A 24,189-nucleotide genomic window follows, 5' to 3' on the forward strand; every position below is an offset into this window, starting at 1 on the left:
ATACAGGGCAAATGGTCTGCAAACCAAAGGCAACTACACATCAATCAAAAAGAGATGCTAGCTGTAAAAAAATGCACTAACAGCCTTCAAGGACCTCTTGCATCCAGGACAACTTCTAATAAGGACGGACAACACCACAGTTATGTGGTACATAAACAAGGAGGAACGCACTCCTACCCACTATGCAGACAGGCAATGGACTTGTGGAACACAGCATTAACTTACCAAGTACATCTGCAAACACAATTCCTGCCAGGAAAAGAAAACATTTTGGCAGACAAATTAAGCAGAAATTTGACAGACCCTCACGAGTGGAGACTACACCCACAAGTATTCTCAATGATGACTCAAAGGTGGGGACCACCAGACATAGACCTGTTTGCCTCAACCAACAATTGCCAGCTACAAAAATTTTGCACAAGGACTTATCCCCTGGCCTGGAAAGTGGATGCCTTATCGTTCAGTTGGACAGCATTGTCAGTCTACGCCTTCCCACCTCTGCCTCTACTGACCCAGGTATTACTGAAAGCCAGATCAGAGAGACCACAGATGATCCTCATTGCTCCGGACTGGCCACGTCAGCACTGGTACCCACTACTACGAAACTTGACTCGCAGCCCTCCATGGATCTTACCTCAATTCCCTCTACTGTTAACCCAACAAAACTCTCAGATACTTCACAGTCAACTAAGGACCTTAAATCTAGCTGCATGGAAAATACCTTAAATTATCAAACAACACTTCTCTCAAAGGACGTCCAGAATGTCATTTTGGAGGCCAGGAGGCCCAGCACCAGAAAAACTTACTCAGACAAATGGAAAAGATTTTGTGTATGGAGCCAGGCCAGAAGCCTAAATCCTGGCATCCCAAATATTCCACACATACTCCAATATCTAACTGAGATGCTACACAAAGGCCTTTCTTTCTCATCCATAAAGATCCATGCTTCAGCCATTTCAGTTCAGTATGATACGGTGCCTCCCATTTTCTCTCATCCTTTGCTAAGGCAGTTTCTCAGAGGGGCAAAAAATATAAGACCCCCCAGAAAACCACCAACTCCAACTTGGGATCTAAATTTTGTTCTGGAAAAGTTAACACTTCCTCCTTTCGAACCAGTCTTTTCAGCAGAGCTTCAATACTTGTCATGGAAGACCGCCCTGCTGCTGGCTATCACCTCAGCACGCAGAGTCTCAGAACTGCAGGCACTTACGGCAGTGGAACTTTTCATCATTTTCCATTAGGACAGAGTATCTTTATGCGCCAACCCTTCCTTCATGCCAAAGGTAGTATCCAGTGTGGCTCTGTCAGACCATACACTTGCCCACCTTTTATCCAAACCCACAGAATAAAGGAGACTCCTTCACTCTTTGGACATTCACAGACAGTTGCGTTACGATTTGGACAAGACAAAGGCCTTCAGAAAATCTGACCAACTCCTTGTATCTTATGCACCAGGCTCAGAAGGAAAGGCTATTTCAAAACAAACCATCTCCAAATAGATAGCACATTGCATCCGCTTTTGCTACTGACACCACGGGAAAACAGTGCCTGCTAGTATTAGGTCTCACTCTACCAGGGCTACAGCCACCTTAGCAGCCTTCCTCTGAGGAGTCCCAACAAAGGACATTCTGGAGGCAGCTACCTGGAGTTCAGTGCACACCTTCACCAAGCATTACCACCTTCCTCTTCCTCTATACTCAAAAACCAGAGCTGGGTTTGCCACTGCAGTTCTGCAGGGCATCTTAGCTGCACCTAACCCAGTTTAGCACCTACCACCCAACCATAGCTTTGGGACTCTACCCAAGTGTGATGACTGCAGCAGCATAGCTCGATGAACATAGTACAGTTTTGTACCTACCATAAATGCAGATGTTAGAGTGGTTATGCTGCTGCAGTCCAGGTTACCCTCCCTCCATCCCCTCTACCTAACAAGGCTTTTCCTATTCCTCCATGTACTTCAACCTTTGGGATGCATGTCTATATGGTGTATTTGCTTACAACTAGTACCATTGTTTTGCACCAAGGTATGTTTTGCAAGCTTCTTATTTTGCCTTCTTAGTTTGGGGCACCTGACATCTGGGGCAAGAAAAACTGAAGAAAATGGCGTCGGCTGCCTCTTTTATACCCCTGCCGCACTGACGTCAGGGAAGAAGCGACGACAACAGACGCCAGACCAAGGCTTAGGAATTAAGGCCGACTGCGGGACCGCCTGACAGCAGGATAACCCAAGTGTGATGACTGCAGCAGCATAACCACTCGAACATCTACATTTATGGTAGGTACAAAACTGTACTTTTGTGTTCCGACATCAATGTGTGGTAGTTTGTGTTCCGATGTCAATGTATGGTAGTTTGTGTTCCGATGTCAATGTATGGTAGTTTGTTTTCCGACGTCAATGTATGGTAGTTTGTGTTCCGACGTCAATGTATGGTAGTTTGCGTTCCGACGTCAATGTATGGCAGTTTGCGTTCTGACGTCAATGTATGGTAGTTTGCGTTACGATGTCAATGTATGGTAGTTTGCGTTACGACGTCAATGTATGGTTGTTTGTGTTAAGGGTACTAAATTTTTTTGTTTGCTTTTCATCTGAAAATGTCCAGAGTTGCTCTACTTGAGACATACGTTTGGTAATTGATGTATTCTGACTTTTTGTAATGCTTAAGTTTTTGTTTGTAATTGCTTGTAAGAAGTAGTTTAGTGAATATGTTACCGTTTTTCTTTCTCTAGTATCTTGCTGATGTCACTTGCCCATTTAAAGCAAATCAGCGTCAAGAAGCTATAGACTGGTTACTTGGATTGGCTGTAAGGCTTGAATATGGTGACAATGGTAAGGAATATTCATTTTATGTGTGATGTATAAGCATCTATATAATAAGGTGTGAAAGCCATTTGCTTTTAAAGTGATGATTAAGCTGTAACAATTGTGTTTTCTTGACCTTGTATACACCATATGGACATCCCAAAACATTTCAAGGTACATTACTATTTATCTTCATCAGAACTAGTCATAGCATCTTGCACAATGTTAGTGCTTTAGTCCCTAATATTTTGACAAAGTATTTAGTAAACTGTGTAATTGCTTGTCTTTTTCCTAGCTTGCTGTACTGCAGATTTTATTAAAATGATGTAGTGATTGAAATTAGCTTTGTTTCCTGCTTCAGATTTTACTTTGTGCTATTTTAAACATTTCTGTCAGTCCTAGCTATTGTAAGGTTTTATAAACTTTGTTAATAAAGGGTTTGAAAATTACCTTTTAATTTTATAAGACCAGTATGCTGAACTCTCCATCTCTGTGTAGTATTAGAAAGATTTCTGTTAAATATTAGTCACTGACATTTCTGTCGGAGAGACGTTAAGTGTATGTGTGGTTTTCTTGCTGTAGCATTGCATATTCTTTTGGAGAGAGGAGTGAAGTTTTTGCTTCTTTCTATTATGGAGAGGAAGGGTTTGATTGGTAATGGTGGATGAGTACTCGCTCTTTGTCACCACAGTACAAAGTGGAGGACCAAATGTCATTAGTGCCCTGTGCATGGAAGCAGGCGTAGCTTCAACTGGTGTTGCATATATGTACTTCTGATGGGAAGGAAATGGAAATGCTAACTCTTGCCTCCAGGTAAGATTGTCTGCTTTTGGCTGAGCTGCTAAATTGTTTTAGCATGCTGAAATTAGTAGGCTTTGTCTTTTTAAGACAGGTTGAGGCTGGGAAGAACACTGTGACAGAGGTGTTTCTGTGGTGTGCAGAGGAGGGGCTCAGAAGTGAAGGTGACATCCTTTCTGGAGAAGAAAAAGGTTGCCAACTCAGCAATCAAAACTAAGTTTGCAGTGTTATGTACAGTATGGTAGTTAAGCTATTTAATAATCTGCTTTTAGTTGCATGCACACTGTTTTCTGTGCGAGATGCTGTTAAAGTGAAATTGTTCATGTTTGGAATATCTGAGGACTACATCATGAATAAAGGTAGCAAAGTAAATGTTAGTCACTTTGAGTAAACTGTCAGTAACATACTGCACTGTTCAGTATAAATGGCAGTTACCTGTCTGTGTAATGTACCATTTCTGAAAGTTCACGTTATTAATATTATTTTTGAGTTAGGAACTCGGAGTTCATTACAATAATGTGACGTCTGATTTTTCTAGACATCATGCTGTGCACCTCCATACCACCTTGAGTTACGCAGTGGAGCGGTCAGTTTTTATTTCTTTGCACGATCTTGTCTCACCTTTTTTCCTTCATCTTTCCTAGTTCTATAGAGATCGGGCACTCCAAATTAAACTTCCATTAAAATAATTTGGATACATTTTTGTCAGTTTTGTAGCAAAAGGGAATGAAGTACATTTCTTAATTTTTTTAAACACCTTTTATTAAAATATCAGTTAAGATATGGGCACATACAGTAAATGGAAAAGAAAGTAAACCATATTAATATTTGTTCCATTTACAGACATTACACATTAAATCTTCTCTTTATAACTCAGTCCAACATTACATAAATCGCTCGAGTCCCACCCTCCGTTCAACGTCATTCTTTCCCCTGAACATTAGTCTGCATGCATTGTTCCACAGATTTCATTTATTTGTGTTATTTGCTCCTACCCTTATCTAAAGATCCCTCTTCCAGTTCATTTTGTTCTTTTTGCAATATTCAGTACTTGTAATGCATTGCCTTTTTGGCAGTCAGCAGAATTAAATTTAAGGTGTTACTTTATCTAGGCAGTTCAGATCCTGCGCCTCATCTCAAAAAATTGTTTCCTTAAGAGTTACGGACTTTTACTTCCACAGTAATTCTGACGAGAGTTTTCTGCCAACTCATTACACTCCCAAAAACTGTTCCCATTTACCTTTCTTCCCCATCACACCAGCAATATTTGCCGTCTGACTTTGGAAAAATTCTTTGAAGTCTGCTTGGGGTATAAAAATGCCTATGCAAGTACTTCCAACAAAAAATCCTAAACTTTCTGGATTTTGTTGCATGCTTGTGAGCCATACGTGTTCTCTTAATTGTTTCCTTGTAAATTGCTTTTCCAGTTTCTCTTCCTAATATTTTCTAATCTGATTCTTACTTATCATGCAGTATTTTAGTTATACCATTTTTTAACAGCAACAACTGTTCTAGATTTGACTAAAGATTTACCAGAGAAGGTCTTTCACTTCAGAGTCCCCTGTCTTTCTCTTTGCCTATATTCTAATGTCAGTCCCTGATGGGGATGGCAGTCGCTAACCAGCAGTCCAAACTTCTTGACCTCATCCCACTCTTACCTCATTTTTCTGTGCCATTACTTGCAGTCATCCCTGTTTGCAAAATATCTTTTCTATTCATGTGCTGGTTAGTTCTTGGAATACTTCCTACAATTTTATTAAAGTAATATTCTTTATAGCAGTTATTCTCCTTAAGGATCTGTATCCAATACCCCAACTCCCCCTTTGCGATTTAATTTTTCCTGGTCATCAGTGGGACACTGTAAATATCTTATAACAGTATGTTGAAGGTTTGTCTTGTTCATAGTAACCTGGAGTTCAGATTTCAGTTTGAGGTTCTGGGAAATCTGTATAGAGGTGGTGGCGTCCTTTACAAGTTGGGAAACTGCATTTTCTGTCGAGCCTGAATGCATAGCAAGTGCAAAACCTAGCTATGGAGGGAGTGCTTTCTTTACATTGAAACCAAGTCTTAGTTAACATTGAAACCAAGTCTCAGTAACTAAAGAAATGTGTACCTGTATTCAAGTTGCAAATAAGTTTCAAGAATCAGACAGTTTGCTAAGACTTGTGGCATTGAGAAGAGCCACCGTGATATGTCCCCTTTCATGTTGAAAATGTCTGCATTGTTCTCCGTTAGAATGTCCATTAACCAGATGCGGCCTAAAAATGCACTCTGGGTGGTTGTAAAGACTTTAGCTAGTGTGTGGAAGCCGTGGATAGAGCAGTTCATGTCATCCTTGACAGAGTTGGACTAGTGAAGTTCCTTTTGGGGCTGAAAGTACTAAATATTGGTCATTTAAATTGTTTTTATTCCTGTGGCAGTGGTTTGGCATGTTTTAACAAAAAAAATATCCGTTAAGATATGGGCACATAAATAAATGTCCATCTTATTTCAGTTCCAGCATTACTTTGCTTAATGAATTTTGTGTTTATTGGCACAATTTAAACAGGATGCAAGACTGCAACATTCAAATGTTGCATCAGCTGTGCTTTATCTGGCAGCTCAGTGAATTGGATCCCTAACCTCAGTTGAGCAACCTATGTCAGGAGATCCTCTTACTGGACAATAGACAGGACACATGTTTAACATTGTTCCTTTAAATCCTTACAAGAGAAGTTTTTTTGCTGCTGTAGTCTGAATGGAGACATTTCTTAGGTGGGGAATCTGTTCATAGGCAAGTACTAGGCTAGCTGCCCTTGTGGGCCATTTTAAGTCTAGCCATTTTCCCCAAGGTGGGAGTTAAACCCTGTACGTTGTGTCTGTGAGATAAACATGCTAAACGTAGTGTTAGGGGCTGTATGTCTTTTCAGCTAAAGCATAATAATTTGCCTGTGTAGTACATCAAAATAGGCGCTGATGTACTATCTTACCCAATGTGCAGTATTAATCACTGGATTCATTCAGGAATTTTATGTACCTTCTTTGTGGGAAAAAAAAAAAACGGTCATCCCTCCTTACCCAAAAGAGGATATTCCATTGAACTGTGCAGATATAGACTTAACTGCAATACTCCCACCTTTCTGCAAGTGCTACAAAAATATATCCACACACTCACATCCTGAAATTCCTTTTAGAATTAGTTTTACAGTTTGTAAATATATATAGATGTCCCATGCATATGTTGCAAAACCTTATACTGTACTGTGTTGTTGCAAAAGTTATACTGAAATGTTCTTCTAGGCTTCTGTCTGTTCTCCCCTGGCCTCTGCTGGAAATAGATTTTATACCCAGTTGGACTTTACAAGGCATATAAAATAAGTTCTCACACACACACACACACACACACACACACACACACACACACACACTCCCCCCACCACAGCAGCAAAAAGCATGTGTACTCATTCCTTGACACTGTAAACTGTAAAGCATTTGTGCATCCATTCTCTACCCTGTTTTTGACCTGTCTGAAGCCTTTTATAATGTCATATCTACTACCAGTCCACAAACTTGTAGGCCAAGGCCTCACCACATAGCTAACTTACCTGGTTTACCAAGGTAGCTCAGTGGTTGTACCCATTATGTTAAATGGATATTTTCTCGGCATATCTATCTGTACTGGTGTTCGCAATCCTCAATTTTGGGTTCCCACCTGTTCACTATATGTATAAATGCCATTCATTTTAACAGCAATATACGTCACAGTTACACAGCTACAGTGTGCTGATGACATTAATCTTTTCTGTCACCCAAAATTGTACTTGTCCTTGGAAATCTGACTAGAACAATCCTGATTATTGCTTGAACTGCAGGAAACTTTAATCATGTTACTCCCAGACAGCATATAGCAAGAGCAAAAGGTTTACATTTTTCATCTTTCAGTAACACCATGGTAGAACAGGTTATCCATGCTCAACTTGGTATTATTGATGAAAACCAGAAATTTGACATTTACACGTAATGTCTAAAAGTGTCAATACAAACTAAGTCTGCTATGCAAGGCAGGGTATTTCACAGCCCATAGCTTAACACCTACAGCAACCTTCTGCTTACTCTGTGTATCCTGTCTTTGCAAAGCTACAGTTAGTGCACTTTTCCAAGCTGGAACAGTGCCACTACAAGATTAGCACACTTTTCCAAGCTGGAACAGTGCCATTACAAGATTGCACAATGTATCCATCACTGTGACTTTCTAATGAAGCTTGATAGGCTAGAACTTCCAAACCTCCTTATGCTCAATTAAAGATAGTGTACTGGATAACTCTACCAACTGACAGAAGTCCTATTGATCACCAGACTCTTTCAGTGGTGTGTCCCTACTGGAAACAAAAGATACAGCAATCAGTGCTTAATGCTTAACACAAAAATCTTGTAATACCCATGATGATGCCCGTTTCAGTGTAAATGCATCCAAACTCCAGAAGACTATCTATCCATTATAAGCAAGCCAACAGTGTCCACACCTTTTTCCAAAATAAACCTGAGTATACCTAAAGAATTAATTGCACTGTAATTGCTTCTCTACACCAGAGTAATGGCCCCAATAAATGCCTTTGTATTATAAGCAGGTGGTGTAATCCCTCTAAATAAACATCCAGCTACTTTTGCTGGTGCAAATCTTCAGTTTTTAAAGAAATACCTTCTCAAGTGCTACTGTTCAGAGATGTTTCTACATGAATAATTTGTACTTACTGTTGTGTATAACTTGTACTTTTGTTGATAAAGCCTTTCATATAGTGCTGTAATTAGGAAAAGATTTATGGAGCTTTTTTCCATGGCCTTCCACTAAAAAGTATTTAAGCAAAGTTGACCTTTCATGTTAATAGCAAATTTTTATAAGCATGCAATTAGATCACAAACTTGCATGGAATTCAACATTTTGAATAAGCGAGTCATTTCAACTTGTATGCTTGGATAGATATTTAAGATGAGACATTGATAAGCAAGGGAAACCTCAGCCATACTGAACAAAACCATTTAGTCAAAGCCTCCTCCATGTCAGTGGTTACATTTGTGCCTCTTCTTGCACCAATTTAAATTTCTGTCTTCTTATAAAGTTCTCTGACTGCCTGTCTTGACTTGGGATCCATGTGATGATTATATCACTTAGCCCGAGTGATCAAACCAGACACAGAGTGTCACTTTTCAATTTGACCTTCCCTCATACATCTCAATCTCTTAGAGCAAGAAATCTTGACAAAGCCAACAGTAATTGGGGGAAAAAGGTCCAAAAATATGGGCACTTGATATTGCTGTTACAAACTTAGGAGATTAATAGAACAGTGTTTTGTGGGTTTTTTTAATTATTCGCACAAATTTCCTGAAGGGTATTGAAGTCTGAAACTCACATGTCTTATGTTGTGACTTCACCCCTCAATGACTTGCCAGAAAACCACAATTTTATGAGAAATGGACCCAAAATATGGGACAAAAATCTGGACATCATGCGAAAATCTGTCCAGTTGAGAGATATGCTTTCCCTGGGATTCCTTATACGCTGCAACATTTTAACAGCAGCTGTCCTTTAGAGTATGTGAGTGGTTTAAGCATTTTAAGTCAAAATTGTAACAAGTTATTAAATAATGCAGATGTTGTGCTCTGAGCAAAATGAAAATTGTGTATAGAATTTTCCAGTGGCCCTTGTGGTCTTTTTGAAGCACCCAGTATTCTATTGGTTTTAGCCAGCAGCTTCATTATTGAATATTTCACTCATATCTATCAGTTCTGTGACTGTAGCACTTAGCAGTACTACTCTTAGACCTTCTTCCCTTTCCCTCTTAGCTCTTTCTGGCCTCTCTCCCTCGGTTTCTGACAAATATGGATGAACAATTTCCTACATTTTCTCTTGCCAGTCTGGTTGGCACCCTGAGATAGTGTAGCAACTGCCTCATGTACATGGACAGCCCTCTACTACTACTACTACCACCTAGGAACACAATTTGTAAGATGCAATTACATCAAACACCTAATGTCATTGCTCACTCCCCCACAATTCTGGCACTGAGAAGGTTGGCAGCATGAACATCACACTTCAAATGCCCCCCCCCCCCCCCCGACATATGCAGAGGTCCTCAAAAGCATACTCAAACAAAAGAGACCTCTGAGGCATAAGCGCATGTGAACTCAGTTGACCACCATACCACACACCGCACAGTCCACACACCTGTCTCATAGACCTAGGGCCACAGTAGTCAGGAAATCTTTCTCCGTGGCACATCATCACAAAAGGTTTGTCATCCGGGAAAAGAGGTAATTGTTCCCCTCTACTAATCACTCATTAGACCCATTATAGAGTAAAACGCCTCTTTTGGTATGAACCTCGGACATCTACAACTGGAAAGGCCACAGAAATACCTCACAAAGAGGATTACCGGCCTCAAACAGATGCCCTACCAGACGGTCCCAAAAAAACTCCAGCTTAACTCTATCTAATATCGCCTACTCTGAGGCAATCCCTGCCTAACATACAAAGCTATGTCAAACCCAGAGCTGTTGGACATGCTTCACTTAAAGAAATCCCAATCCCTCCGAGCTACACACTCTAGGGATCTAAACCTTGTCACCACAATAAACAGCATTCTGGAGGGATAGATTCCTGTCCCAGAGACTTCCCATACTCTGGAACAAAGCTACCTATCTATATCAAAGCTCCTCATTAGCACTCTTCAAGAAAAATCTTGATGATTGGATGGGAGATAAGAAATTCACCCTGGAGATCACTTCTGTGGCTCTGCTTGACAGGGGCACAGGAAAATAATTTTCTTGGGTGGCAAAAGCCAGGGTACCATTTGGCTAAGCTTATATAGGCCCTAGGGCTAATAGCCTAGTACCTATCTATGAACGTGTTAGTCATAGGAAACTCCATTGTGAGATGCACAGATGTGCCCCTCACCAAACTGGATAAGGAGAGAGACTGTTATTTGGTTGTCAGGTGCCAGAATTCACCATATCACCAGTGCACTCAAGTTTCTCAACAGGTGCTGGTATGACTCTGTCATAGTATATGTTGGAGTGAATAACCTTGATGTACCGCCCTTCTCTATATGAAGAGAGACAAGAACGAGCCCGCTGAAAGTTTCCCAGGCAGGTATGTTCCTAGCATTAAGCAACATTCTACCGTCACCCAGAATGATGCCTCAATACAAACAGAAAATGATTGGCTTTTAACAGTTAGCTTAGATGTCCTTCAAGAATGCAACTGCAGTCATAACATGTGGGTTGTCCTGCCTCAGGCAGCCCTCGGTCGGCCGGATTCCAAAGTCTGGGTCCAACGTCGGCTGATGTCGCATTTCTCTCCGACGTCAGAGCGGCTGGAGTACATAAGCATCAGCCGACGCCATTTTCTTCAGTCTTTCTTGCCGCGCGGTGCCCGAAGCAGAAGCAGTTCGCAAGTGCCGGTCGGTCAGCTCCTGTATTCTTCGATACCGGAGTCATCAAAAAAGCTAAGTACCCCGTTGGGGACCTTTTCTTGCCGCAGCTGATGTCAGAAATTACTGAAAAAGTTAACAATTGTCTTTCTTGTGGTAAACAAATACCTCATAAGGATTTCCACTCTTACTGTCTTCCTTGCCTGGGCCCAGACCACGACGTCTCGGCCTGTGTAGCCTGTGCTCGCTTCAACAAGCGCACTCTCAGGCGCCGGGCGGAGTTCGCTGAAGACTTTTTCGCCGATAAATTTGCTTACACCATGCCGTTGGATCTTCCGACATCGCAAACTCCCAAAAAGCGAAAAGACCGGGACCGACATCCTCTGCCCGCGTCTACCACCGACTCCACGCCAAAACCTAGCGCGAGTGCTCCGGTTCCCTCTGAGACGGTCTCTCCACCGCTCCGAACCGAAGACACCGCATTACCGACGACTCCGATTCCGGACATCACTCCGATGCCAGTTATCGATTTTCCTCCGGATTCCGAAACCGAGGAAATGCCCGAGACCATTGTTGTAGACAAGGTCACTCCTGCACGTGGAGCTGCCAGGCCTCCTATGGCCATGTCTATTAAGGCCTACACTAGGGCTAAGGCAGCCAGCAAAACAAAGCATATTACTTCTAAATCCTTACCTCAGCCTACTCCAGAGACACAAATTATGTCCATGGCTGCTGATTTAATTTCCATGATTAGAGGTTCACAGGCCCATCCTGAGAGAGGATCCCAGCCTCTTTCTGATAAAAGGCCCCGGGTTGAACCCTCTGACCCTATTCCTTCAGATGAAGATTCTGAGGGCTCTGTCCACTCTGATAGCCAGGAAGAGCTCTTCCAGACCTATGAGGACTCGGATGCAGAAGATTCCATCCCCTCGGCCTCCCCTCCTGAGGATATTTCTTTTGGGGAAGTTCTGCACACCATGAGGGAACATTTCAAGTGGCAAGGTCAGGAATATTCTGATTCTAGGAAACGCCTGAGGACTTTCCTTAAGAAGCCCCAGCACAGGCCCTTGGCTATTCCTCCTGTACTTGATGTTCTGGGTGATTTATATTCTGACTCTAGTGCTACCCCTGATTCTCTTCCTCCTGCTCCAGCCAAGCCAGACAGGTATTACAAGGTCCCAGAAACTCATTCCCATTTATTCAGGGCCCATACTGCTGATTTGGAAACTATTTCACAGGGGCCTAAAGGAGTTTCAGCCTCCACCTCTAAAAATCCATTGCCCTCCAACAGGGAAGCTAGGTCATTAGAGAGATGGGGCAAAAAGGTTTACACATCCACTACCTTATCTATGAGAGCTTTAAATTGCCTTTTTCATATGTTACAATATCAGGATTACCTGTTAGAAGATTTACAAAAAACATTAGCCACTCCTGATCCTTTAGACAGGAAGACTTTGCAGGAAGCTGTACATAACACTCAGCAAGTAAGCAATCACTTCCTGCAGTGTGGATATGATGCACTGGAAGCTTCATGTAGGGCAGCTGTGACAGGGGCAGTCATTCGTAGACATGCTTGGTTAAAAGATCAACCTCTACCAGATCATGTAAAAGCAAAACTTCTGGATGCACCTTTGGAAAAGAACAAGCTTTTTGGTGCGAATGCTAAGGATGTGTTAAAGACCATCGAAGAAAAAGCAAAATCAGTTCAGACGGTGAAAGATTTCCTCCAGGTTCAACCCCCCAGATTCAGTAGGAATTGGCCTTGTAAAAACTGGTCCTTTCCTAATCTAGAAAAGTTTCAAAGGGGTAAGAACAGACGTGGCCGAGGAAGAGGCCAATACAGAGGCCCTTACAGGGGACGACGATGGCAGCCAGGAAACCAAAGAAGTGACGCAGGGGTTTCACCTGCCCCACAACCACAGTCTCAATGACTTTCCTCTACTACCGCCTACCAGGGAACAAATAGAAGCTCCCTTGGGCGGGAAATTATCTCTGTTTGCAGAAAATTGGCACAGACTGACAAAGGACAAATGGATTTTGGACATTATAGACCGAGGGTACAGGTTTCATTTTCATACCTTACCAAGAAAACAAGGCATGCCAAACCTACCACAAAACCAGAGGGCAGAGGCTATCAAGCAAATCACTCTGCTGACTCGGATGAAAGCAATAGAAAGAGTTCCACAACAAGAACAAGACCAGGGGTTTTACTCAAGACTGTACCTTGTTCCAAGAAAAGAATCTCAATGGAGACCAATACTGGACTTGTCCGCATTAAACACCTTTCTCATAGTACCAAAGTTCAAAATGCTGACTCTACAGCAACTCCTTCCCATGCTGGGCAAGGGGTCTTGGCTGATTACTCTGGACCTCAAGGAGGCATACCTGCATGTCCCTATCAGATACAGCTGCAGAAGATACCTCAGATTTCTTGCAGGGCCAGAGCATTATCAATTCTCAGCATTGCCATTTGGCTTATCTACTGCGCCCAGAGTATTCACATAATGCCTGGCTTCAGTAATTGCTCATTGCAGGCTCCAGGGGATACAGATTTACCCGTACCTGGACGACTGCCTCATACAAGCGGACGACAAATTGATGTTGACAAAAAAAACTGGATTATGTCATACGATTACTTCAAGCTCTGGGATACACAGTCAACTTCCAAAAGTCAAGACTGCAGCCATCCCAGCAAATAATCTTCTTAGGAGCCAAACTAGACACAACCTCTCAGATGGCTTACCTGACAGAAGACAAGCAAGAGAAGTTAACTCATTACTTGAAAGGTTTAGCAAAATTCACCCAGATGACTGCAAGGAGATTCCTACAGGCCCTGGGTTACATGGCATCCTTCATTCTCCTGGTTCCATTAGCAAGACTACACATGAGAAAGCTTCAATGGTACCTAAAAAGCATTTGGTCTCAACACAGCAACAACTTGGAGACAATCATACCGCTCATTCCATGCCTACAAAAGGAATTCCTATGGTGGGCCTCGGTGAGCCAGGCAAACACAGGTATGTCATTCAAAAAAACACAGATAACACAGACCATGACCACAGACGCCTCAGACCTTGGATGGGGGGCGCACATGGAAGGCAGGTGTATACAAGGACAATGGTCTCCAAAGGAAACACATCTGCATATAAACCAAAAGGAAATGCTGGCAGTAATGCATGCCATCGAGGCCTTTCAGCACCAACTCCAGCAAGGCCATTTACTGATACGGACAGACAACACCACTGTGATGTGGTACATAAACAAGCAAGGGGTACCCACTCTTACCCCCTTTGCAGACTGACAGTGCATCTTTGGGAGAAATCACTGAGCCTAAACATCCAGTTACAATCCCAGTTTGTTCCAGGAAAAGACAATGTGTTGGCGGACAGCCTAAGCAGGAATTTCACAGATCCACACGAGTGGAGGTTACATCCGAAGGCCTTCAGACAACTCGCCTCGACATGGGGCAAGCCAGAAGTGGACCTATTTGCCTCTCACCTCAACCATCTTCTACCAAAATTCTGCACAAGGACATACCATCCAAAAGCTTGGAAAATAGATGCCCTCTCATTCAACTGGAACTCCCTAACAATCTATGCATTCCCACCTCTGCCACTGATGACCTCAGTATTACTAAAGATCAAAGCAGAGACACCCAAGGGAATCATAATAGCTCCGGACTGGCCAAGACAACACTGGTACCCACTACTACGGAGCATATGTCACACCAGGAGGTGGGCCCTTCCCCAATGGCCTCTACTTTTGACTCAACACAACTTCAAAACAGTGCATCCAAATCTTCAGACACTGCAGCTAACAGCCTGGGAGATCCCATAAACAACTTCAGCCTATCTCTCTCCAAGGAAGTTCAGCGGATACCAACAGAGCCTCGAAGACCATCCACCAGAAAGGTTTACTTAGCAAAGTGGAAAAGATTCAGCAATTGGAATACCAGCAAGGGACATGATGCATCACTGTTGAACATCCCACTCATCTTGGAATACTTGGCAGATATGTTAAAGAACGGCCTCTCATATTCTTCCATAAAGATTACATGCATCTGCTATTTCAGCTAGATACAACACTGATCCTCCTGTTTTTTCACACCCTTTACTAAGGCAATTCCTCAGGGGAATCAAGAACATTAAGCCACCAAGAAAGGCCCCAGTGCCAGCCTGGGACCTCAATTTTGTCCTAGAAAAACTGACTCTACCTCCATTTGAGCCAGCAGCTTCAGTTGACTTGCAATTTCTCTCATGGAAGACAGCTTTCCTGTTGGCAATTACATCAGCAAGAAGGGTTTCGGAGCTACAGGCCCTAATGGCAATACCACCCTTTATTATTTTTCACAGAGACAGGGTTTCACTAAGGACCAACCCTACTTTTATGCCAAAGGTGGTATCTAGGGATCTGAAGTAGGCAGACTTCATTCGTCTGCAACCTGTGGGTATCGGATCCGACCTCGGATCCGAGCCGGCAATTCAAAAGCTTAGGCTCCGAGCTCCTAGCTCCTCCCTCTTACCCATAATCCCTTGCCAAGCCCTGACTGACCTCAGATTTCGTTTGCCGCTTTTCAAGTAGCTACGGAATTCCAGAGCTCCTGGCGTTGGTGAAAGATAAGAGATAGTTTTTGACTAAAAAAGTTTTCAAAATCTTTAATTTCTTTCTTGTTTCAGTTAGTGTTGAGTGTGTTTAGGCTTTCCTCTCTCTTTTTGTTTAAATTTATCGGGTTTTGCGTAGTTTGTTTGTGTGTGTTGTGTGTTAGGCCTTAGGGTTACTATGTCTGAAGCCCATAAGGCTGTGTTTTCAAAATGTACCGAGTGTGGCCATAAGCTATCCCCAGCAGATGGCCACACTTGGTTAAATGCTTGGGGTTGAACACCTGTCATCTGGTTGTACCATTTGTGCAGGGTTCAACCCCGGGCTTTGAGGGAGCGGAGGTCGAAGTTGGTGCTAGCGGGTCTTTTACCCCCAGATACCGCCGCCTCTGCCCCTTCCACTCAGCAACCTGTTGCTGTGAGTTCTCCCCCTCCGGCTGGGACTCAACCTCCCTCAAAGTTGCCGGAGGGGAAGGATTCCTCTAAGGAAAGACAGAAGGAGAGGCACAGGGAGAAGCACCACAAGAGGAGAGCCGAAACTTCTAGTTCGGCTCCTCCATCTAAGCGGGCCTCCCCTGTGCCTTCTAGCTTTCCTCCTCCTCCTCGGCTCCACTCCCCTCGGTTCTCTCCTGGACCCGAGGAGGAGGAGGCTAGTCCTTCCAGGAGGTCACCGAGGCTCTCTAGGTCCGCTTCGGTGGCCTCCTCTTGATCAACCTTTTCTATGAGCGAAGCTGATATGGACCGGATGATGAGATTCATCCAGGCCCAAATGCAAATGGGAGTGCTCCTAGCCCCCCCCCATCCGGGAGGGGCTTCGACCCCTTTCGCCCCTTGGCTCCTTCTCCGACCCATACCACGGGTTCGGAGCTGTCGGCGCCGTGCAGATTTGGATCCGGGGGTGGGTCGGATCCGATGGGTCGGCGCACCTCGGATCCGTCCCATCCCTTGAGTGCTTGGTGCCGGACCCGACCTCTCTGAGCCGAGGCGAGCCTCGGATCCGAGGGAGCTGGTGTGTCTTGGCTCCGTCCAGGTCGGAGCACACTGGTCTCTCGGATCCGACGGTTTCGCTCCGACTCCGAGCCACGTCGGATCCAGTGGGGTCGGCTCGGGGCTTAGAGAAGCTGGCTCCCCTCGGCTTCGACATAGTGGAAAGGGCACTGTCGAGGACATCCGGACCCCGGTCCCTGCCACGGCTCCATCCGCACTCCATTGCAGTTGGGCCAGGCCCCACCAGCCGGTCCCAGGGACAGCCTGCCTCGATGTCCCAAGTGGTTCCCTTGGAACATCCAACTGCTGAAGAGTACTCCTCGGACAGCCCCGATGAACTACCTCGGGCGTAAGTGCAAGAGGAGGCACATGGACTCCCCTGAGTCCGTCACTGAAGACACAGACTTGGATGAAGGGAAGGCTCCCTAGGTCACCCCTGAGGACGTCTCATTTGGAGACATCATGGAGATGTTAAGGATCAGGGGGTGGTCTGCCCCAAGGCTTCTTCGGACGAGTCTGTGTTCTTGGAGGCATTAGGCGGCCCTTCTACCTCTTGGGTGTCCCCTCCTGCTGACCCCTGGTGGATCTTATCTCCATCAGGGCGTGGAAGGATCCGGACACCATTGAGCCTATCCTAAGCGCCGGACCGCATTCTTTCTCCTCCATCAGACCGCACCCACTGGAGTAAGGGTCCCCCAGTAGATGCCATGATGATGGCTGCAGCCACGAAGAGGGAATTGGCCCAGGAGAGTCCCTCCGTGCATCCTCCGGGCAAGGAGTCCCGTTCGATGGATCGCATTGGGAAGCGAGTTTTTAGTTCAGCAACCTTCTCCTTGAGAGCGCTGAACTACATGGCACATGTCATTAGGATGCAGCGGGATCTGATTAAAGAATACGCTGCATCTCCCCCGGAGTCCATCTCGAGTGAGGATAAACAGGTTTACTCCACCCGAATGGCCACTCAGATCAGTTTCCAATACATCTATGCGGCTACTGTCTCATGCTACTGAGGGAGCCGCTAGAGCCAGCGGAGCAGGCCTAGTCATGAGGCGACAGGCCTGGCTCCGCCATTGTGATTTCGCAAATGCCCCTTTCGATGGTTCTGCTTTGTTTGGCAAGACTGCTCGCGAGACATTAGTCCAGAGCGAAAAGGACGGGAAGACGCTGTCTGCCGTCTGAGTCCGCTTCTCAGCTCCCCAGAGGTCCTTCTCTAAGAACCAAAAGGGACAGAAGAAGATGTGGTTCCGGAAGTCGCAGCAGTCCCAACCTGCTCCGGATAACCAGTCCTTCCGTGGCAGAGGAGGACGGGGAGGTCGTCGTGCCAGAGGCAGGGGGGCTCCTGGCAACTTTGGGTCCAGAGAACCCTTCTCTGAGAGTCCCACGCAGCAGCCCTGAAGGGTTGCCCGGCTGTCCGTCTCTGGAGGCAGTCGGGGGGCGGTTTTCGATGCACCTGACTTCTTGGGAGTCCATAACAACAGACAGTTGGGTGCTTCGAGTTATATCCAGAGGATATTCAATACCCCTATTCAAGATTCCCAAATCTCGCAGCCTCCCAGATGTTCCACCCGACCAAAGGGAGGCGGCAGCTATCGAAATCGAGCAGCTGCTAGAAAAAAGAGCCATCCAGCGCGTCCCCCCAGATCAAACCGGATTAGGGTTTTACTCCAGGTTCTTTTTGGTGCCAAAGAAGACGGGGGACTTAAGACCAATCTTAGACCTTTCCCAGTTGAACCTGTCAGTAACCAAGCAAAAGTTCCGGATGGTCACCCTGCAATCTATACTCCCCCTCTTGAGGGAGAACGACTGGATGTGTTCCATAGACCTCAAGGATGCGTACTACCACATTCGGATGGACAGACGATCCAGGAGGTTTCTTCGCTTCCGGCTGGGAGCCAGTCATTATCAGTTCAGGGTCCTCCCTTTGGTCTCACCTCAGGCCCCAGGGTGTTTACCAAGGTGCTAGCGGTGGTAGCGGCCCACCTGAGGCTCCAGGGACTACAGGTCTTTCCGTACCTGGACGACTGGCTCCTGACTGCATCATCAAGGCATCTTCTGTGCTCAGCCAGGGATTACTTTCTTCAACTAGCACCAAGGCTGGGCATCACGATCAACTGGGAGAAATCTTTTCTGAATCCCACTCAAATTATAGATTTCATAGGAGGAAGACTAGACACCAGATCAATGCGAGCCTTCCTCACCCCAGACCGTATCGCCTGCCTGAAGTGTCATGTGACAGTGATCCTGCAACCATCTCCAACTGCAGCTTCGGTCCTGAGGGCCCTAGGTTCTATGGCGGCAGCTATCCCGCTTCTCATTCATGCCCGTTTACGCATGCGGGTTCTTCAATGGACCCTTCAAGTTCAGTGGTCCCCTCTTTGTTCGTCTCTAAACGCTCCGATTGCGGTCAGCAGAGCGTGCAGGGACTCCCTTCTTTGGTGGCTTCTTTCTCCGGAGCCCCTGGCAGGGAGACCTTTTTGCGCTGCATTTCCCCGAGCCACAGTGACCACGGACGCTTCTTGCCTCTGGTGGGGGGGGCATTCTGCGGGAAAGATTATCCAAGGCACGTGGAATCCCACAGAGACATCATTGCATATAAATGTCCTGGAAATGAGGGCGGTGCTCCTAGCGTTGCAAGCACTTCACCACGTTCTTCCTTCAGGGACTATTGCGATTCAGACAGACAACATGTCGGTAGTCTGGTAGTCTGGTATATCAACAAGCAGGGAGGAACCAGGTCTTACCCCCTTTGTCGAGAGGCCATGAGAGTCTGGGAATGGGCGATTTCCACCAAACGCTTTCTGGTAGCAACGCACATTCCGGGAAAGTCCAACATCCTTGCGGACAAGCTCAGTCGCAGTATCCTTTCTCCACACGAGTGGTCCCTCAATCCTCAAGTAGCGAAGAAGATTTTTGCCGTTTGGGGGCAACCCTGTTGCGATCTTTTTGCCTCTCCCTCAAACGCCAAATGCGACAATTTCTTCGCTCTGCTTCCCCACCAGGAGTTCGAGGATGCTCTGGTGCATGCTTGGCCTCCCGGTCTCCTTTATGCCTACCCTCCACTTCCTCTGATGCAGAGGCTTCTGCAGAAAGCCAACAGTTTGGGGAGCAGAATGATTCTCATTGCCCCATTCTGGCCTCGACAACCTTGGTTCCCCTTTGTATGGTCTCACAAAATCAATCCACCATGGATTCTGGATCCAATTTGGATCTCATCTCTCACCCTCTGGGAATGTCAGTTCCCAATCTGGACCCTGAAGTTGACAGCTTGGCTGCTCCAGTTCCAACCTTAATTAGGACTCGGTATCGCTTCACCGGTCAAGGCCATTTTAGTGGCTGCTCATAAACCTTCCACCAGACAGGTTTATCGGAGTAAATGGAAGAGATTCTCTATATGGGCAGGACAGAGAACTTTGGATCCTTTCTCAGCACCTATGTCAGCGGTGCTGGATTTTCTAACAGACCTCTTTCATCAAGGGGCTAGTTCTTCCACGATTAAGGTACAATTGGCAGCTATCTCGCATTATCACATTGGTCATGACACAGCTCCTTATGACGCGAAATTATGCAAAACATTTCTCAAAGGAGTTTTTTTGTTAAGGCCTCCAGTCAAGGAGGTTGTACCGCCTTGGGACTTGTCTTTAGTCCTGCAGGCCCTTACTGCTCCTCCCTTCGAGCCTGCAGCTTCTTCTGATTTAAAATACCTTTCCTGGAAGACTGCCTTTCTGGTAGCTATCACTTCAGCCAGAAGGGTGTCTGAGCTTCAGGCTGTGTGTGTCAAACCGCCTCATCTTTCTTTCTTCCCTGATAGGGTGTGCCTCAGGACCAATCCATCTTTTCTTCCGAAGGTCTCTTCTGAATCCAATATTAACCAGTCAATCAATTTGCGGTGTTTTTCCCAAGTACTCAAACAAAGGAGAATACAAATTGCATTCCTTGGATGTTCATAGACAATTACGTTTTTATATTAACAGAACAGCTGGCCACAGGAAATCAGATCAGCTGTTCGTCTCCTTTGCTAAATTTGCTCTGGGTAAAGCAGTATCTAAAGTCACTCTATCTAAATGGATTGCTAATTGTATTCTGCAGGCATATGACACTTCAGGCAGACCTGCTCCTCAGAGGGTTACGGCTCATTCTACTAGGGCAGTTTCTCGTCAGCCGCCTTTAAGTCCCGTGTTTCATTGGATGATATCTGCGCGGCAGCTACTTGGGCCTCGCCTCATACTTTTATTTCTCATTACAAGGTGGATGTTGTTTCTAGAGGAAGAGCATCCTTTGGCTCAGCGTGCTCGGAACATCCTTCCATGACGGCCGCCCAAGATTCAGGTAGCTAGGGACTCTGTCCCACAGGTTGCAGACGAATGAAGTCTGCCTACTTCAGATTTAGAAGTTATGTACTCACCATAACGTTCCATCTGAGTAGGTGACTTCATTCGGATGCAACCATCCCCCCCTCCATCCCCCCTGACCTTTTTAGAGCGAGTATTTATGCTGATTTAGTGTACTGTTGTCAGTATTTTTGAGGCAAACTCAATCTGAGGTCAGTCAGGGCTTGGCAAGGGATTATGGGTAAGAGGGAGGAGCTAGGAGCTCGGAGCCTAAGCTTTTGAATTGCCGGCTCGGATCCGAGGTCGGATCCGATACCCACAGGTTGCATCCGAATGAAGTCACCTACTCAGATGGAACGTTATGGTGAGTACATAACTTCTAATTTCTTTAAATCAAGCCATTCATCTGCCTGCTTTCTTCCCCAATCCTGAGAATAAGGGGAAAAGACTGTTGCATACCTTGGACATCCACAGACAACTTCGATACTACCTGGACAGAACCAAGGCCAGTAGGAAGTCTGAACAACTTTTTGTAGCTTACGCCCCTGCAGTCCAAGGAAAAGCAATTTCAAAACAGACTATTTCAAAATGGATTGGACATTGCATCAGATTCTGTTATTCCTTTCATGGAAAGACTGTTCCAGCCAATGTCAGACCACATTCCACCAGAGCTACAGCCACCTCTACAGCATTCTTAAGAGGGGTGCCTACTAAAGACATTCTAGAAGCTGCTACATGGAGCTCCGTGCATACATTCTCCAAACACTACAATCTCCCTCTATACTCCAGATCCAGAGCAGGCTTTGCTTCGGCAGTCCTGCAGGGTTTGATTGCCACACCATCTTTTTCCTGGAGCATTCCTCTTCCCCCAGCTAAGCTATGGTATTCTACCCACATGTTATGACTGCAGTTGCATTCTTGAAGGACATAGTACAGTTTTGTACCTACCATAAATGTAGATGTCCGATAGACATGCAACTGCAGTCGGATTTTTCCACCCTCCATACCCCTCTATGCCTAGGGTCCACTCCTATCCCAGTTACTCTTAGCTGGGGATATCTGTTATGGTGTATTTGTTTTATTGCTCATTTATTTGTTTGGAATCCTGTTTTTGTCTTCCAATTTGATTACAGCCTTCCTTGGAGGGCACCTGGCATCTGGGGCAACAAACACTGAAGAAAATGGCGTCGGCTGATGCTTATGTACTCCAGCCGCTCTGACGTCGGAGAGAAATGCGACATCAGCCGACGTCGGACCCAGACTTTGGAATCCGGCCGACCGAGGGCTGCCTGAGGCAGGACAACCCACATGTTATGACTGCAGTTGCATGTCTATCGGACATCTACATTTATGGTAGGTACAAAACTGTACTTTTCTGGGGTCATTCCAAGGGGAATCCAGTACCTGACAGTCTGGGATGACATGATTGACGAACCATGATGCCTTGCCAGAGATGGCCTGCATCTGTCTCCCTTGGGCTTCAGGCTCCTGACAAAGGCTTTTCCCTCCCCCATTGTCCGTCTTTTAGGCAATTCCATGAGGTCAGAACTGCCACCATGAAAATTTCATCAAAACATACATTAAAGGTCGTGCTGCTAAATGCCAAGAGTCTAAACATAAAACTGTACTCATTGCAAGTGTTCTTAACCCTGGAAGAAGCTGACATTTGTGCAGTCACAGAAACCTGGTTCAAAGCTGTGGAGAACACCCCAGCCCCATACCAGGTTACTCATCCTAGCATTCATTCAGACCCCAAACTGTGGGCAGCAAAACAAAATGAGGTGGAGTTGCAACATATGTAAAAGACATGTACACCTCTAGGCTGGTCCAACAGTATGATGCACAGGAAACCCTCCAGGTGCACTTAATTGACAAGATCTCTATTCAGATCATAGCTAGCTATATTGGCCTCCAACTTTAACTCAAGATGCCCGCTCCACTTATCTGGATCTCTTCAAATCTATCAAGATTCAACCCTTTACCCTGATCCTGGGCGACTTTAACTATTTCCAACCATAGATTGGAAGAAATACTCATGCCAAAACACAAATGCCCAGAGATTCCTTGATTTTCATCAGTGCAAATGCCTTGGACCAGTTGGTTGACACCCCCACAAGAAGTGAAAATATCTTGGACTTTGGTATTCTCTCCTCTCCTGCTCTTTTACTAGCTTATTGGTTTAGTACTTTACCAGACTTGTAGCAATTGTTGTAGCACACAAAATTGCTACCAGCACTAAACGTTCTACAAGGAAAACCGTTCCAGTACTTATTAATGCTCACCCCTCCAGACATGTCTAAAGGTCAGTTCCCTGTGCTTTCTCCTATTAACCTGGTGAACTTTGGCATCCTGAGGCAATGTAGCAACTGCCTCATGTACACGGACAACCCTCTCCTCTTACCTCCCAACACTCAGACTTGCGAGAGATGCACTTGTATATCCAAATTAGAAGCCACACACTCTCCAGCCAAGACCGGAATAGCTGGTCAAGAGGAGAAGGCCAACACGTGCACCACATCACATGGAACACAGCCCTCCAGAACACACACCAGCACTGCCTTCATATAAAAACACAAACCACGCACCCACCTTCGCGGAGGCTGTCGATAAAATTCTACCCAAACAGCAGAGACCTCCAAGGCAGAAACGCACTCTACCACCACAGCACTAATCACTAGACGCACAGCTCTCCTAAAAAGTGTGTCACTCAAAGCCCCTAAGGCAAAATAGCATGCCCAACACACTAGTCTTAGGTGACTCGATAGTGAGGCACACTGATGTCCCACTCACTAGGTTGAATAAGGAGAAAGCAACAGTCAGCTGCCTGTCAGGCACCAGGATCTGCCACACAACGCACGCACTCGGGTCCCTCAACAATGGGTACAAATATGACTCTGTCATTGTACATGTAGGTGTGAATGACCTGAGACCTGGACTACATGAAAAGAGACCTGGAGGAGCTCTTGGATTATGTAGCTCAGGCGGGTATGACCCTAGCCCTGAGCAGCATCCTACCATCACTAAGAATGATACCACAGTACAAGCAGAAAATGATTGATTTCAACAATTGGCTAAGTTTCTGGAGTCATTTTAAGGGGATCCCAGTATCTGTCTTCCTGGGATGACATTGATTGACAGACCTTGATGCTTTGCCAGAGATGGCCTCCATCAGTCACCCCTGGGCTTCCGGATACTGGTCAAGGCTCTTGCCACCCCTGCTGTGCCTTTTTTAGACAGTGTTCCAAAGACCAAATTACCACTGTAACCGGTAC

General features: G+C 45.4%; 1 protein-coding gene across 1 annotated transcript in view; it reads left to right on the plus strand.

Moving 5' to 3' along the window:
* RTRAF (RNA transcription, translation and transport factor) overlaps positions 1-24,189 on the plus strand; it is a 558,130-nt gene that overhangs the window by 220,910 nt on the left and 313,031 nt on the right. Inside the window, exon 3 of the mRNA XM_044074328.1 lies at positions 2,728-2,827. Coding sequence (XP_043930263.1) covers positions 2,728-2,827 — 100 coding nt within the window. The remainder of the gene's footprint in view (positions 1-2,727; positions 2,828-24,189) is intronic.

The sequence above is a fragment of the Protopterus annectens genome, chromosome 6.part0 (genome assembly GCF_019279795.1).
Source record: "Protopterus annectens isolate FY-2018-M chromosome 6.part0, PAN1.0, whole genome shotgun sequence".
NCBI lineage: Eukaryota > Metazoa > Chordata > Ceratodontiformes > Protopteridae > Protopterus > Protopterus annectens.